The 15,000-nt window shown below is 37.8% G+C and overlaps 1 protein-coding gene across 16 annotated transcripts in view; it reads left to right on the forward strand.

Annotated features, from left to right (window-relative positions):
• WDFY3 (WD repeat and FYVE domain containing 3) overlaps nucleotides 1–15,000 on the forward strand; it is a 251,531-nt gene that overhangs the window by 153,065 nt on the left and 83,466 nt on the right. For all 16 annotated transcript variants that reach the window (XM_070612692.1, XM_070612688.1, XM_070612693.1 and 13 more), the window contains 8 exons: nucleotides 1,320–1,551; nucleotides 2,879–3,039; nucleotides 5,529–5,640; nucleotides 7,588–7,778; nucleotides 9,022–9,174; nucleotides 13,030–13,103; nucleotides 13,187–13,348; nucleotides 14,700–14,794. In XM_070612692.1, the coding sequence (XP_070468793.1) occupies nucleotides 1,320–1,551; nucleotides 2,879–3,039; nucleotides 5,529–5,640; nucleotides 7,588–7,778; nucleotides 9,022–9,174; nucleotides 13,030–13,103; nucleotides 13,187–13,348; nucleotides 14,700–14,794 (1,180 nt within the window). The remainder of the gene's footprint in view (nucleotides 1–1,319; nucleotides 1,552–2,878; nucleotides 3,040–5,528; nucleotides 5,641–7,587; nucleotides 7,779–9,021; nucleotides 9,175–13,029; nucleotides 13,104–13,186; nucleotides 13,349–14,699; nucleotides 14,795–15,000) is intronic.

The raw sequence follows: 15,000 nt of genomic DNA on the forward strand, positions 1-15,000 counted from the left end.
ATAGCTATACTGCGGTATTCAGAAGAGAGGCAAGAGAGTTGAAGTAGCCAGTAAGGAATCAGGAGAGTTTCCTTTTTTGAATCAGTTTAAATACTGCTAGTTACTTTCTACAGAACTCAGCTGGCAAGCTCTTGACATTCTTTAACTTCTAAAAGATAGTATCCATTTTTATAGTAATATCACTTGAAAGAAGCAACAAAGGAAAGTTTGTCCTTTTCTGTGAATTAAAGTTTTAAAAGCAGTGAAATTGGCAGCTTCTTTGAGTACATTTCCTTCCTCAATGATATTTTACTGTGACATTGTGTTTCCCAATGATAAACTCTAAAATGCACTCTGGGGACAGTCATTTATTTTCTTTGTATATATGATTGCATTTGAAATTGGCCAGTAGGTTCTGTAGTGGATTGTTCCTTTGTCATTTTTAGTATTGTTGAAGATAAAATGCCCTCACCTTCTAGAATTGAGAGTAGGAGATTTATTATTGATATATTCCCATTATCATCATTGTGCCTGTGAAAAATCAGTCCCATGAAACCAACTTTAGGTCACGTTTTGGTCTTCACATTCATACCAGGAACTCTTCTTTGGTATGTGGAATAATAGATGTGATCTGAAGCAAGGACAATGTTACAACAAAACGATCGGTGGAAATGTCCCTCATTCCATCAAGCAATGAAAGCTGCCTATACACAAGAATCAACTTGATTTCCTTATCTCTTATACTCTAATTATATATTTATTATAAATGAATCGAATGATAATTTAAGCACCTTGTCGGTAAACACTAGTGTAATTTCAAATCTGAAAATGTATTTTACATTGAGATTAAAATATGTGTATAAAGTATATAACAACAGACTATTCATTTTTCTAATATTTTTATAGCACTTTACCCATTATAAAAGACTGTTCATGAATAATTATGTTGAACAGACTCACATTGAAGGTAATATAGCTAATTTCCAGACTACTTGAATTCCATAGTTGGAAAGCTCTGTTTTCATATCAACCCAAAAATTTCATAGAAGAATCGTTAATTTGATATGCACAACCACCAAACAGTGACAGGATCCCTGTATTTGATTGTGCCCTTTCTAGCATTAGATAGTTTATCTGTAGAGAGTTGTCGAAGAAATTTCTGACCTCTACATCAGGTTCCAGAATCTCAGCCTGCCCTCATGTTTCTCAGCCCAACTGCTTTTGTACATTTGTAAAGTTGTATGACCTTAGGATAATGAAAATATACACAATAAGTGCTTATTTTTCTGTTGAAAGTGGGGTTTTTTGGTCATATCTCACACATTTGCTTTACTTTATAGCTTCACTATGTTCACAGTACTCCGGGGGGTTCAGGTTCTGTAAACCCACCGGTGGTTAGCACAGTCTATGCGTACATTGGTACTCCACCTGCCCAACGCCAAATTGCTTCATTGGTTTGGCGCCTGGGACCCACACATTTTCTGGAAGAAGTTTTACCTCCTTCAAATGTGACTACCATTTACGAACTAGGACCAAATTATGTTGGAAGTTTTCAGGCCGTATGTATGCCATGTGAGTAACTTATTCTCTGTTCTTAAAGTTGTATAAAACTCAACTCCTGCAGTGTAGATGCATGAATACGTGCATGTGTATATAGAATGTTATACTTTGTGTTTATCTACAAAAGGGGCCTTCTCCTCTACTTTTCTTCAGCATGATTCTATTGACCACTCCTAATCAAAATGCCCTCCTCCACTGATCATACTGTACTTTCCTGATTTTGACTTCATGCCTGATGACTGATTTTCCAGTTTCTCTTCTTTGCTCTGGATGTAGGTATATACTCTCTAAGAGCCTAACCTCAACCTTCTCTTTCTATAATTTCTTCTATTACATGAAGCAATTTAAAGTGTGTCTACTCTGGTTAAAGGAAGTAAGAATGGGTCCAGAAAACACACGCATGTATTTTTTAGATTAGACCAAGTAACATTTGTTTTCCTCATCCCTTTATTTCTGCAGTCCACTTCTTGTTATCCTTTTTCCTAAAAGGAACTTAGAATCAAAGGAACTGATATTAAGCTACAATTCCTTTGTAGTCGTCTTTCCAAACGTTAACTTCATTCCCTTGTTCTCATTGTACATAAGTTCTCAGAAGAGTAAGGACAAGTACATGGACAAGTGATTTGTCTTTCACGCGTGTTCTTGATTTAGACAGCATCTAATGATAGCTAACAATGAGTGCTTAATATGTGCCAGATGAGTTCATACACATGAAGGACATGGCTGTTCAGAACCCTTCACCTGTATTTATTCACCTCCTCAGAACACTGGGAGTTCAGCACTCTTCTTATCATCTCCGTTTTACAGATGACGACACTGTGGCACAGAGATGTGTAGGTCACACAGGTTTTCAGTGAAAAAGCAGAGATTCAAACTTAAGCCATCTAGCTCCAAAACCTGTGTTCTGAGCTACTCCGCTGTCCTGTCTAGAAGAATAGAGAGAGGCGTATATGAGGGCCCTCGTTGGAGAGGAGACCTTGTGCTGCAAAGCTTGTGGACATTCCACTCAATCCCATGCTCTTGTTTCTAGGGCAGGTGTCTGTGATTTGTGTGATAACAGTTAAGATTCTTTTCCTTTACATTATGTTGTATGTTAAGCATGTTTTATGAGCAAAACTTGAAATGTAAAGTTCTATGAGTAGATGATTTTCCCTGTTTTCTAACTAAAGACAAATGAAGAGCTGAAAATTAAATGAAACAGTTTTAAATTCAGCTCCCTTGTTCCGCTTTAAAAGACTATCAAGTCTGCCCATTTAAAAATGATAGTAAGAATAAAAACTTTGTGTTAGGCTAAGGAGAAATACTAATGATTTTGAAAAGGATTATTCTTCTTTTGAAGGTAAAGATGCAAAATCCGAAGGTGTCATCCCATCTCCTGTGTCATTAGTACCAGAAGAAAAGGTGTCATTTGGCCTCTCTGCTCTCTCTGTGTCTTCTCTAACAGTGGCAAGAATCCGGAAAGTGTACAACAAGTTGGACAGCAAAGCCATTGCCAAGCAGGTAAGCAGAATGGTTTCCTCACAAACCATGGCTGATTCTCACTGGAAAGATGTTTCAGAGTTGCATTATGGGTACCACCCAAGTGTGAGTGGTTGCTAAAAACAGTGCCTTTCATATATTGTTTATATTTGGTTTGCTTGGCTTTGAATTTAAGCCATAACATATTTAGGTATTTAGCTTAATTTGGAAAAGCGAGAATTTCCTTTTAAGTACATGGTTTATATTCTTATGTTTTTATTGGTAATTAAGAAATTACACTTTGGAAAACAATTGCCACTTTTAAGGCCATAACTTTTTCTGAATCACCTACTATGTGCTGGGCACCTATTTTGTTCAGGACACAGCAGTGGATACAGAGAAAATTCTTGCCGTTATAGTTCTTACATTCTACCGGAAGAGAGACACAGTAATAACTAAAGAAATAACTTAATCATAGAGTATGTTAGAAGGTGAAGAGTACTATGCAGAAAAATAAACCAGGGAAGAGAAAGAGAGAAGCTCATAGTTTTCAATAGGATGGTCAGAGGAGGCCTCACTGAGAAGGTGAAATTTGAACAGACTTGAAAGAGATGAAGCAGCAAGCCATGAGAATACGGAGAATGGGATATACGTATGGGGTGGGGGGTTTGCCCTCTTAAATGCAAGTGCTAAGGCCTTGAGGAGAGTACGTGCCTGCCACAGAGACAGGTGTGGCTAGAGCAAAATGACAGCAGGCCTGGGTAGTAGGAGAGGAACTCGGAAAGGTAATGGGGACTCTGTTGTTTAGGATTTACAGGCAATTGTAAATGCTTTGGCTTTAACTGAGTGAGATGGGGAAGCATCATAGGGTTCTAGACATAGGAATGAAATGTGACTTACTTTTTAACCAGGATCACTATGATTTCTATTCAGAATACAGTCATGCACCATGTAGTGACATTTCAGTCCATGATGGACCATGTATACGACAGTGGTCCCATAAGATTAGTACCATATAACCTAGGTGTACAGCAGGCCATACTATCTAGGTTTGTGTAGGTATACTCTGTGATGTTTGCATAATGATGAAATCATGTAACGATGCATTTCTCAGAACTTATCCCCATCCTTAAGTGACAAATGACTGTAGATTAAAGGGAGACAAAAGTAGAGCAGGGGGACCAGTTTTGAGGCCAGTGCTGTAATAATTCATATGAGAAATGGTTGTGGTCAGAACTGAGATGATAGCAGTGGCCGTGATGAGAAGCCATCAGATTTGAGGTATATTTTGAAGATGGAGCTATCAGGTTTTGATGATAGATTAGGTGTGAAATGTGAGCAAAAGAAAGGAATCAAGGACAACACCAAAGTTTTTTGCTCTAACATCCAGGAAAATGGAGTCACTTTTTCTGATTTGGAGAAAACTACAAGAACAGTTTTGGGGGGCAATATGTTTTGGAAAAGTTGGAGAAGCATATTAGACAACTTTGTGGAGATATCAAAGCCATTGGAAACAGGCCTCTGGAGTTGAGGGGAGAGGTTGGAACGCCGTGAATGTCCGTGGGTGGTGTTTAATGCCGTGAGACTAGCTGTGTTCGCCAGAGTATAGAGGTGGGTAGAGGAGAGGTTTACAGACTTAGCCTGGGACGCTCCAGTGTTACAGAGTTGGGGAGGAGAAGAACCAGCAGAGAAGACTGAGTTGCAGCAGCCAGCCAAAAAGGAGAAAAACCGGGAGAGTCTGGTGTTGTGAGAATCAGTGATTCACTATGGCGAATGTGTCAGCAGTCAAGAAAGTTAGGACTGACATGGTGGAAGTCATCAGAGAGCTTGACAAGCTATTTGGCTGATTAGGCGAGGCAAAGCCCGAGGGGAAGGAAATCAAGAGACTGGGAGGAAAGGATTTGGGAACAGTAAGTATTGACAACTCTTGTGCAGAGGTTTGTCTGTGAATACATGTGCCATCTTCTAAGGAACATAAATTCTACATAAACTTCTACGTAGAACTAAATTTACTTTCATTGTAAACTTTAATTGTACATAGAATTAAAGTCTTAGGATTATTTATGCTTTGAAAGCACGGTGTGTGTGTGTGTGTGTTTGTGTATGCAAAATTTAACATTCCTTTTATGTAGGCATGTTTTCTCTAAACTCTTGGATAATTTGTGTGCCGTTTACTTGGATATGGAGCAAAGCTAATATGATGCTCACTGATCGGAAGTCTTGGGAGGCAGCAGGTGAGGCAGACCTTTAAACCACGACGGAGTTCCATTCTGGAAGACCCCTGAAGCTGTCTCCCAAGAACCCCTCACCAGCTGGAGTTCGGGAGACTGTGTTTAACTTACTTTCTATGAGTTTCCACACCTTTGGAAGTGTTTGCACATTTAAAAGAAAATAATGCTCATGTTTTTAATATTCTGATAAGAGGAGAGAGAAAAGATATGTTACCAATCATGTCTTTTTTTTTCTTTCTCAATCAAAATGTTCAGACGGTTCTTCTATAGTTATATTGTTTTTCCTTTTCTGTTCTTCAGTTAGGCGTTTCCTCCCATGAAAATGCCACTCCTGTGAAGTTGATACACAATGCAGCAGGACATCTTAATGGACCTGCACGGACAGTTGGGGCCACTCTGATTGGGTACTTGGGTGAGTCCAATTGTCTGTGTTGATTCAAACTTTTTTATTTGCCTTCAAATCTGCGTTCACTTACCTCACTCGAGAGGTGTTATTTAAATTCATATCTTATCGTGCTGACCTATAATGTTTTTGTGATATTTAGAGATTAATATAACAAGCTCAAACTCCAATCAACTTTAAAAATTATGACCTTTTATAAAATCCCGTTAACTTTTTCCGTCTTTTGTCAGCACTGATGAGCACTGACTACCTGCTTCTGTGTAATTTCAAGGTAAATTTCACACTACATTTAGGGAGAAATGTAAAGACTTAGAAATATTGACGATGGTTGCATGGCATGGCGCAGCAGTGGTGGCGCTCATGGGTGCTTCTGTTATTTGGAAATGAGCTAAAAATAAGAGCTTCGGAGCATAAACACTTTGGATCCACTCTAATGAAAGTTAGAGCTGGTGGACATTCTGCAGCGCCTCGTACCTGATGTCTACTTGAAAAGAGTTGATTTTTTTTGGTTAGATAGAATCTTGAGACATAATCCTATTAGGCCATCCAAAATCCAGAACCAGCGGTTATATATTTTAATGTGCAAATCAGTACATAATGTTGGTTCCTTTTTAGATTGACAAAAAGTTAGCGTCGTGCTGGTCAGAATCCTACATGTTTACCAGTCTTTGGCACTTTTCATTGTCCCAGTGATGTGCACATATCTTAACTTTGTTTTTCTTTTTTGACCATATTGCATTGATAAAATAGTTTCCTTTATGCTAAATAAAGCACATGGTAGTTTTTCTTTATTCAATTCAACAAATATTTACTCATCACTGCTCTGTGTCCTTTGCCAAAATATAGCAGAATTGTGGTTTAGTTGAAAGAGCAGTGAATGAAGAGTTCAAAGATTTAGGTTCTAGCCCCTGTGCTGTCACTGTGTGGCATTAGACCAGACATTTGAGCTCTATGGACTTCCATTTTCTTCTCTGTAAACTAGTAATACTGGCCCTAATTACCTTAGAAGGTAGTTTTCAAACTCCAGTGCCATAATATACGAAAGTATGCATTTTAATTTTATTTTTCAAAAATTCAATCTTGATCAGTAGGCAAATGATATTCAAACAATGCCTTTAAAAAAACGCAAGGTTTGGGACTGGCCCAGTGGCATAGTTGTTAAGTTCGCGTGGTCCACTTTGGCTGCCCAGGGTTCATAGGTTCGGATCCTGGGTGTGGACCTAGCACTACTTGTAAGGCCACATTTTGGCAGCGTCCCACATAAAATAGAAGAAGATTGGCAACAAATGTTAGCTCAGGGTGAATCTTTCCCAGCGTAAAAAAACAAGGTTAGGAGTGTAGATGTGAAAATTTTTTGGGACACAAAATTAGTCTAGTACTGTGCTTCCACAAAATTAGCATTCCTCATAATAATGCTCTTCTGAAGTCACTGATGTACTGTCACTCAGGTTACATAACTCGGAGAAGCTTTGAGTAATGGTCAGTGATGTACTTTGCTTGGCTTCTCTGTAGGGAATACTTCATCCTTGCCAGGATGGCTTCTCTATCCCATTCCCCAATTCACAGAGGTAAAGTGCTTTTGCTCTCCCCAAGTTTATTCCCCCACAGTCCCTAGTACGCATTCTCACTTACCCCAGAATTGCATCCCCAAGGCCTCTGTGCATTTGAGTCTATATTGCCCAAAGCTACGTAGCGGAAACATTGGTGCTTGCTCTCAATCCCAGCTCTTCTCCACTTGCCCTCTTACTCCCACCTCTTCTCTGAGAGTGTATATATAAGCCTTTGTTGCCTTCTCCCAAATTCTACCTTGAATTATTTTTTTAGAATTTTCGTTTTAGGATAGAAGGTTTTTGTGTGTGTGTAATTTGTAACTAATTAAATACTTCTTAAGATGATTTTCAGTTGTTGTTTATGTGAGGAATTTATTTTAATTGTTTTTCACTGTCTTTTAATCAGGAGTAAGAACATTTGTTCCTAAGCCTGTTGCCACTACTTTGCAGTACATCGGTGGAGCTGCAGCCATCCTGGGCCTGGTGGCCATGGCTTCTGATGTGGAAGGGCTGTATGCAGCAGTCAAGGCCCTGGTTTGTGTAGTCAAGAGTAACCCACTAGCCAGCAAAGAAATGGAAAGAATCAGGGGCTACCAGGTTTGTAACCATAAAGCTCTGCCTTCACGTTACTTTGCATAAAAAATCTTCCAATTTTCATTATTATTCATATTGTTCAAATTCTGAAAGAATTATATTGTCCAAGTAAACTTTAAAAGTCAGTAATTTTTATTAAAACTAACATATTTCAAGTGAGAATATGAATTGTTTTCTTTATGTTGGTTCATCCTTTTTCTCCTGTCTCATCAAGTCTCTCTTACTGGACCCTTCAGTTAGGCTACATGATTTCAGTATAGTTTTGATATATTTGAATACATTTTCAGAACAATGGTTTGCTATTTTGGAGTTATTTTGCCCTATGGAAATAGGAATGAAATGAAGTAGGGTCACATTACCACCTGCCCTAGAGAGCTCCAAAGCGGTAATAGATCCAGAGCTCTCCCATTTTCCTTGTATCTCCCCTCCACACCCGTCATCCTTGACTCTTACTTACCCCCTGGGATGTGCGAACCACTCTCCAATATGTGTGCCATTGCTAGTCCTGAAAACTCACGTGGGACTAAAGTGTGCAGTGATTATGTAGCCACATCTCCGCTCAGTTCTGCTCTTGTAAGAAGAGAAACAAGTATTTGGAGGAAGATTATAAATCCCTCTAGTGTAGATGAAGTACAAGTGCCTTCTCCAACTCAGCCAGAGCTTCCCTGGCAGTGGATAAACTGTTTACTGTAACTGTTTTCTGTAGATTTAATCACACTATTTTGATAAGTGTTTTGCAGAACGTTCAAAATGATTATTGCAGCGTTGTTTATCATGAAAAAATAGGAACAATCTAAATGTTTCAACAGCATAAGAATGAATAATAGTACTATAACCATTCTGTAGAATATCATTCAACCTTTTAAAATTGTGACTATGAAGACTGTCGCAAAAGAAAAAATCCTTTTGATAAAATGTTGTGTAGAGGAAAAGAGTGGAAAATTGTGTGCACATAATGGCAACAACAACTTAAATATTTATATGTGAATTGAAGGAGTTTGTGTAAAAGTGGATATTTTATATTTTAATAACAAAGTGATAATTACCCTGTTTTTCAGATTTTCTCTCATGTTCTATTATCATAATAAAAATTGAGAAATCATATTAGAAGTCTCAGATTCTAATACCTGTGGTTCTCATATATATATGTGGATGTATGTATATGTGTGTATGTATATATATATATGATGGTATATATATATGTACGATGATTGATCAACAGGCATTTGGTCTTGCTTTCTTCTAGTTGCTGGCAATGCTGCTTAAGAAGAAACGTTCCCTTCTTAACAGCCACATTCTCCATCTAACTTTTTCCTTGGTGGGAACTGTTGATAGTGGACATGAGACCTCCATTATTCCCAATTCAACCGCTTTCCAGGATCTACTTTGTGATTTCGATGTATGTATATGAACACTAACTGATAATATATAATCAGTGAATCCATTTCTTATTCTGTATATAGAGTTAACTTACAATTTTGTTTCTAAGATATGCTTAAGTTCTATAATTTAATGATGCTCATGTTAGTAAAATATTGGTTAATATAAAAAATAGGGTAGTGATAGAGTCCTTCTCCCCAAGGATAATCCATTTTACAGATAGATAGAAGTGAAATGATGCAATGCAGATACCTAACTATAAATAATCTACTGCTGCCTCTGGCATTACAAGAGGCAAACATATTTTCGTCAAATAATTCTGATAGAAACTTTTCCTCACCGAATAGGAGCTAGACCTGAAATTTTGGTTTGTAATAGTAGCGCTTAGTAAAATGCCATTCATTTCGCCAAAATAATGAGATTTTCATTTCTACTGTCTTTTTACCATAACAGCTTCCACTCTATCCCCTCAAAGCACCACTTAATCTCACGTATCCTCTCTCCATTGAATGTCTTGTTCTGGGCACTCTGCATGCTCATCACTATATACATACCTACGTATATCTCTCCCCACTGAGACTGCAGGCTTCTGTGTGCAGAGATCACATCTGTCTTCACCTTTGTGTCCCTACCGCCCAGAATGGCCCCTAGCGCTTAGAGTTGGCTAACTGTCACATCTCGGCGCTAACTTGTCTTCCTCAGAACTGCTGTCTGCTCTTGTCAGTTATTCTAAGTCCCTAACAAGCAGGCGAGGTGCCCTGATCGCTTTCCTGAAACTTTATTTGGAAGGCTTGTCAGGAGCCTGGCCTCTGCTGGGCCCTCGGCCCTCGGGAGCACGGGCAGCAGTCTCCTGCCCTCTTCTTGCATCTCCCGGATCCTTTGCTAGCTTTCAGGCAGCACTGCCCTCCTTCTTATACCTTCCTCACTACTTTCCTCATAATTTCCTGGCTGTGAAATATTCATTATTTTATACAAAAGTGTGCACTTCACTTCTTTATCTTTTCCTTTATTTGTTTTCTTTCCTTTAGATTCTCGCTGAGTGCTGCAGCCTCATCTCTGTGGAGATGACTCTGAAATCTACATCTCTAGCCTGACGTCTGAATTCCAGGCTTATTTCTGACTTCTTGTTCAACATTTCCATTTTTATGTCCCAGCAACACCTAAAATGAACTTAACATCCTTCCCCAAATTAGTTCTTCCTTCTAACTCCTGTTTCTATGAATAACACCACCATTCCCCTAGTCGCTGAGGCTTGAAATTGAAGGATCAGCTTCCTTCTTCCTCACTGTTTATAAACAGATATGAAGTGGCGTAGATTCTGCTTGCACGTTTCATGCACTCCTCCTTTCTGCTGCTGCGTCCTTATCCACGCCCTGATCAGTCCTCCTCTTACCTACGAGGCTAACTGCCACTTCCTCTCCCCTTTCCTCCATCTCTCCTATATATCTTTTGACCTCATTCTTTCTAAGGCATAATCATATCACTTACTCAAAAACTTGCAGTGATTTCGCCCTTTTGCACAATAAAATACGCATTTCTCAGCCTGATATTCAGAGTTCTGATACACAAACGTCTCATTCTTTTAGTAAATACCTATTGAGCATCTTTGACCTAGGCATTGTATTATGGGCTCAGGATGTGCAAGTGAAGGACGGAGTTCATGCCTCGGGGCATTTAGTCCTTTAGAGAGAAAAACAAATAGATGATTAAAAACTTGTGAAAGCACAGAGATAAAAGTATGCAGAAAGGATTATGAGAGTACTACAGAGACCTACTTAACCAAGCTTAGCTTTGTTTTCATCTGGTATTTGACACATTTAAGTCATCTTTAGTTTCAGATTTCTGATTAAAATCTCATATACAAACATCAGAAATTTAGTTGGCTCGACAAATTTTGACTTGATTTCACTTGCTCACTTTATGGCTTCATATAGCATTCCTAATTACCCCCAAACCACAGTGTCTATAAATAATTAATTTGCCCTATTTTTAGAACAGCCATTTGATAAATATAACTACAATTATTGTAATAGTATATAAGCATTTTCTTTTTCAGTGGTCGTTTCTAGACATTTTATTTTATTTTATTTATTTTTTTTTTTGAGGAAGATAAGCCCTGAGCTAACATCTGCTGCCAATCCTCCTCTTTTTGCTGAGGAAGACTGGCCCTGAACTAACATCCGTGCCCATCTTCCTCTATTTTATATGTGGGACGCCTACCACAGCATGGCTCGACAAGCAGTGCTGTGCCAAACCTGGGATCTGAACTGGCGAACCCCAGGCCACCGAAGCGGAACGTGCGCACTTAACCGCTGCACCACCGGGCCAGCCCCTTAAAGACATTTTAGAAGTTCTTATATATTTGCCCACAGAGATAGTATTCATGGCATTCTTAATTCTTTTGTGTAGATCCATATGTCTATCTTGTATAATTCTTCTGCCTAAAGCACTTCCTTTAACATTTCTTGTAAGTGCTGGCGAAAAATACTCCCATCTGAAACAGTCTTTATTTTTTCTTTTTTGAAAGATATTTTTGCATAGAACAGAATTCTGGTTGACAATTTTTTATTCTTTTCATACTTCAAAGGTGTCAGTCACTCCATTGTCATCTTTATATTTCTTCTGCTTGGAGTTTGTTGACTTTTTTAGATCTGTGAGTTTGTCATTTTCATTAAATTGGAAATGTTGTAGCCATTATTTCTTCAACTATTTTTCCTGGTGTCCTCCCCTCAACCTTTTCTGGACTCCAATTACACATGCCTTAGATTGCTTGATGTTGTCCCACAGTCACTAATACTCATCTAGTAATTTCTTGTTAGAATTTTATCTCATGCTTCATTTTGAGTAGTTTCTACTGTTTTGTCTTCAAGTTTGCTGAATCTTTTTCTGCAGTGTCCAATCTGCTGTTATTCCCATCCATTATATTTTTCATTTTAGATATTTTATTTTTCATCTGTAGAAGTTCATTTTGGATGTTTGGTTATCTTCTGTTTCTCTCCTCATCATGTTCATATTTTTTGTTACATTCTTTAGTGCATGGAGCATATTTTTAATAGCTTTTTAAGTTCCTAATAATTCCATCATCTCTGTCGTTTCTGGGCTATTTGTAGTAGTTGATTTTTCTCCTACTTATGGGTCACATTTTCGTTTTTCTTTGCATACTTGGAAATTTTTGATGAGAGGCTAAATGTTACATTGTTGAGTGCTAGATTTTGTTGTATTCCTTTTAAAAACTATTGAACTTTGCTCTGGCATTGCAGGTATCTTGATCCTTTTGAAAATGCTTTTAGACTTTGTTAGGCTGGACCTAGAGTAACCCTCAGTCTAGTGCTAATTTATCCCCACTATTAAGGTTATTACACTTCTGAGACCTCTACCCAACTCTGCATGTGTTATGAAGTCTCTACACTCTGGTTGCTGAGAATGCAGACTAGTCTCAGCCCTGTGTGAGTTCCAGGAATTGTTTGATCTACTATTTACAGTGGTTGTTTCCGGTTTTGGACCCCACACAAGATTCCAGTCATTCAGTGTTTGTGTTCAGTATATAGCATTCAGTATTAACTTATTCGGTATATTATATTCAGTATTCAGTAATACCTTGATTCCAGGGAAACTTTCTATAGATCTTGCCTTTATGGTTGTTTACTCTAGGAGAGTAATTTCCATAAGCAGTTACTCCTTTATGAACAGAACCAGAAGTTCTATATGCAAGGAGTTTTAAAGGGTTTCACCAAATATAAATTAATAGAGTAGTTATGTTCAATTAATTATATAAGTGAAATATGTTCCATGTGCTGCATTTGTGTTTGTTGGATTGGCATTTTGGGTATTTTTTTAACTGCAAATATATCACTATTCTTTATTTTTGTTGTAGGTCTGGCTCCATGCACCGTATGAACTTCATCTTTCCTTATTTGAACACTTTATTGAACTGCTCACAGAGTCCAGGTATTAGTTAATACCTATGTAGTCAGTTGTTCATTTATACAAGGGATGAGAGTACAGTGTATAAAGTCTTCTTTTTCTTATAGTGAAGCTTCGAAGAATGCCAAATTAATGAGGGAGTTCCAGCTAATCCCAAAGCTGCTACTGACTCTTCGAGATATGTCTTTATCCCAGCCTACCATTGCTGCTATTAGTAATGTGCTGAGCTTCTTACTGCAAGGTTTTCCCAACAGCAATGATCTGCTCAGGTAGTGACAACTTCTGTATTTGTCTCTTTATTAACTAAAAGTACCAGTGACGTTAACATGAATGAGATGAGTGTAATTGGTTCCTATGCCTGTGTGTAATGTTAATACAGTTCAAGATATCTGGAAGGCACGGAAAACATGCGTGTCTCAGTCTCTTGCCTCTATAAAGCAAAGCCAATTGTTGCCACTAGTAAATAGTAGAATATTGGTGAGAATAGTTGTAGGAATAAGCCCAATAAGATTGATTGTCCTGGACATAAAAGTGTTCACTGTAGGAAACTCATCCCTCTTCCCCAAGCCCTGCTGCTTCTCAAGTGTATGTGCACAAGCACACACACCCGGAGTGGGCGTGCCATCTCTGTTAGATCTATTCGCTGTCACCCAGACAGATGATACCTTTTTTTTAACATATTCAAACCTTTTATATGATGTATTATTTTGCTGCTAATGTAAAATGTGGCTTAAGACATATTTATGGACTATCTGTAGAAATGTTCTAATATTCACATGATAATTCAGATCTTAACTGAAAATGGAAGAAAAAAAACTACCCAGCCTAAGTATTTTCCAGGTAGGGAATTGCTTAAACTGGACTTGACTACCACTTTTCATGTAATCTCCCGGGAAACACAGGTCAAACCACCCTAGTCATTAGAGCAATCCCAGGAGACTAGTCCCTAAACTGTAGAGCATGTAAATCACTCACTGTTAGATTCTCTTACCTTGAAAACATTGTTTTCACTTGGTGACAGATTTAAGACTGGAGTTTAACACTTATTTTGGAGATGATGATTGTTGTTTGCAATATTTATTTAGATCTTATCCTCGTGCTATAATGATCACTTTGCTAAAATTACCACTGAAACCTATCAAGTTTTTTATTTTTCTCTACTTTACAAATTAAGAAATTAAGTCCCAGAGGGGTTAAGCTACTTGCCCCAAGTAAGAGGACTGACAATTGACAGAGCCGGGATTTCCCACTTACCTGTGTTCCTAAGCCTGAGTTGTTAACTGCGAGGCTTCGGTGGATCTGTACAGATAATGTTGGGACATTTTAGTTTGGATCATGCTGTTCGGTTCTTGAAGTCATTTGAGCTAGTGCATTAAAGGACTCATACTTCTGGAGAAGCATATTTTTCTCTGTATTTTAAAACATTGTAACACATATAATGTTAATTGCAGTGGTTCTGGGGAAATAAACCATATAATCACTGGAGATCTGTAAAAGATAGTTAAAATAAGAAGTACTTTTTTCTTTTTTTTTTTTGTTTTTTTGTTTCTTCACATTTTATTGTTTGTTTTGGAGAGGGAAAAAATAAAATCTGTAATCTTTCTTTTCTTGTATATAAAGGTTTGGCCAGTTTATTTCTTCTACTTTACCAACCTTTGCAGTTTGTGAAAAATTTGTCATTATGGAAATAAAGAATGAAGAGAAGCTTGACACTGGTGAGTCAATGCTGGAGCTTGAAAACTAATTACATTCCCTGTTTTCTTCTGGCACTAGTTAAACCTGAATTATATGTGATACTATTCTGTTATTTTTCTCCTTACATTACTTCTTCTGGTTTTTCACAGATATATTTGTCTTAAATCAGGCCTGTACAATCTGCAGAAATACAAAATTCCTTACAGAATTTAATAGGGTGTAAAAT

This window comes from Equus przewalskii, chromosome 3, assembly GCF_037783145.1.
Source record: "Equus przewalskii isolate Varuska chromosome 3, EquPr2, whole genome shotgun sequence".
Taxonomy (NCBI): domain Eukaryota; kingdom Metazoa; phylum Chordata; class Mammalia; order Perissodactyla; family Equidae; genus Equus; species Equus przewalskii.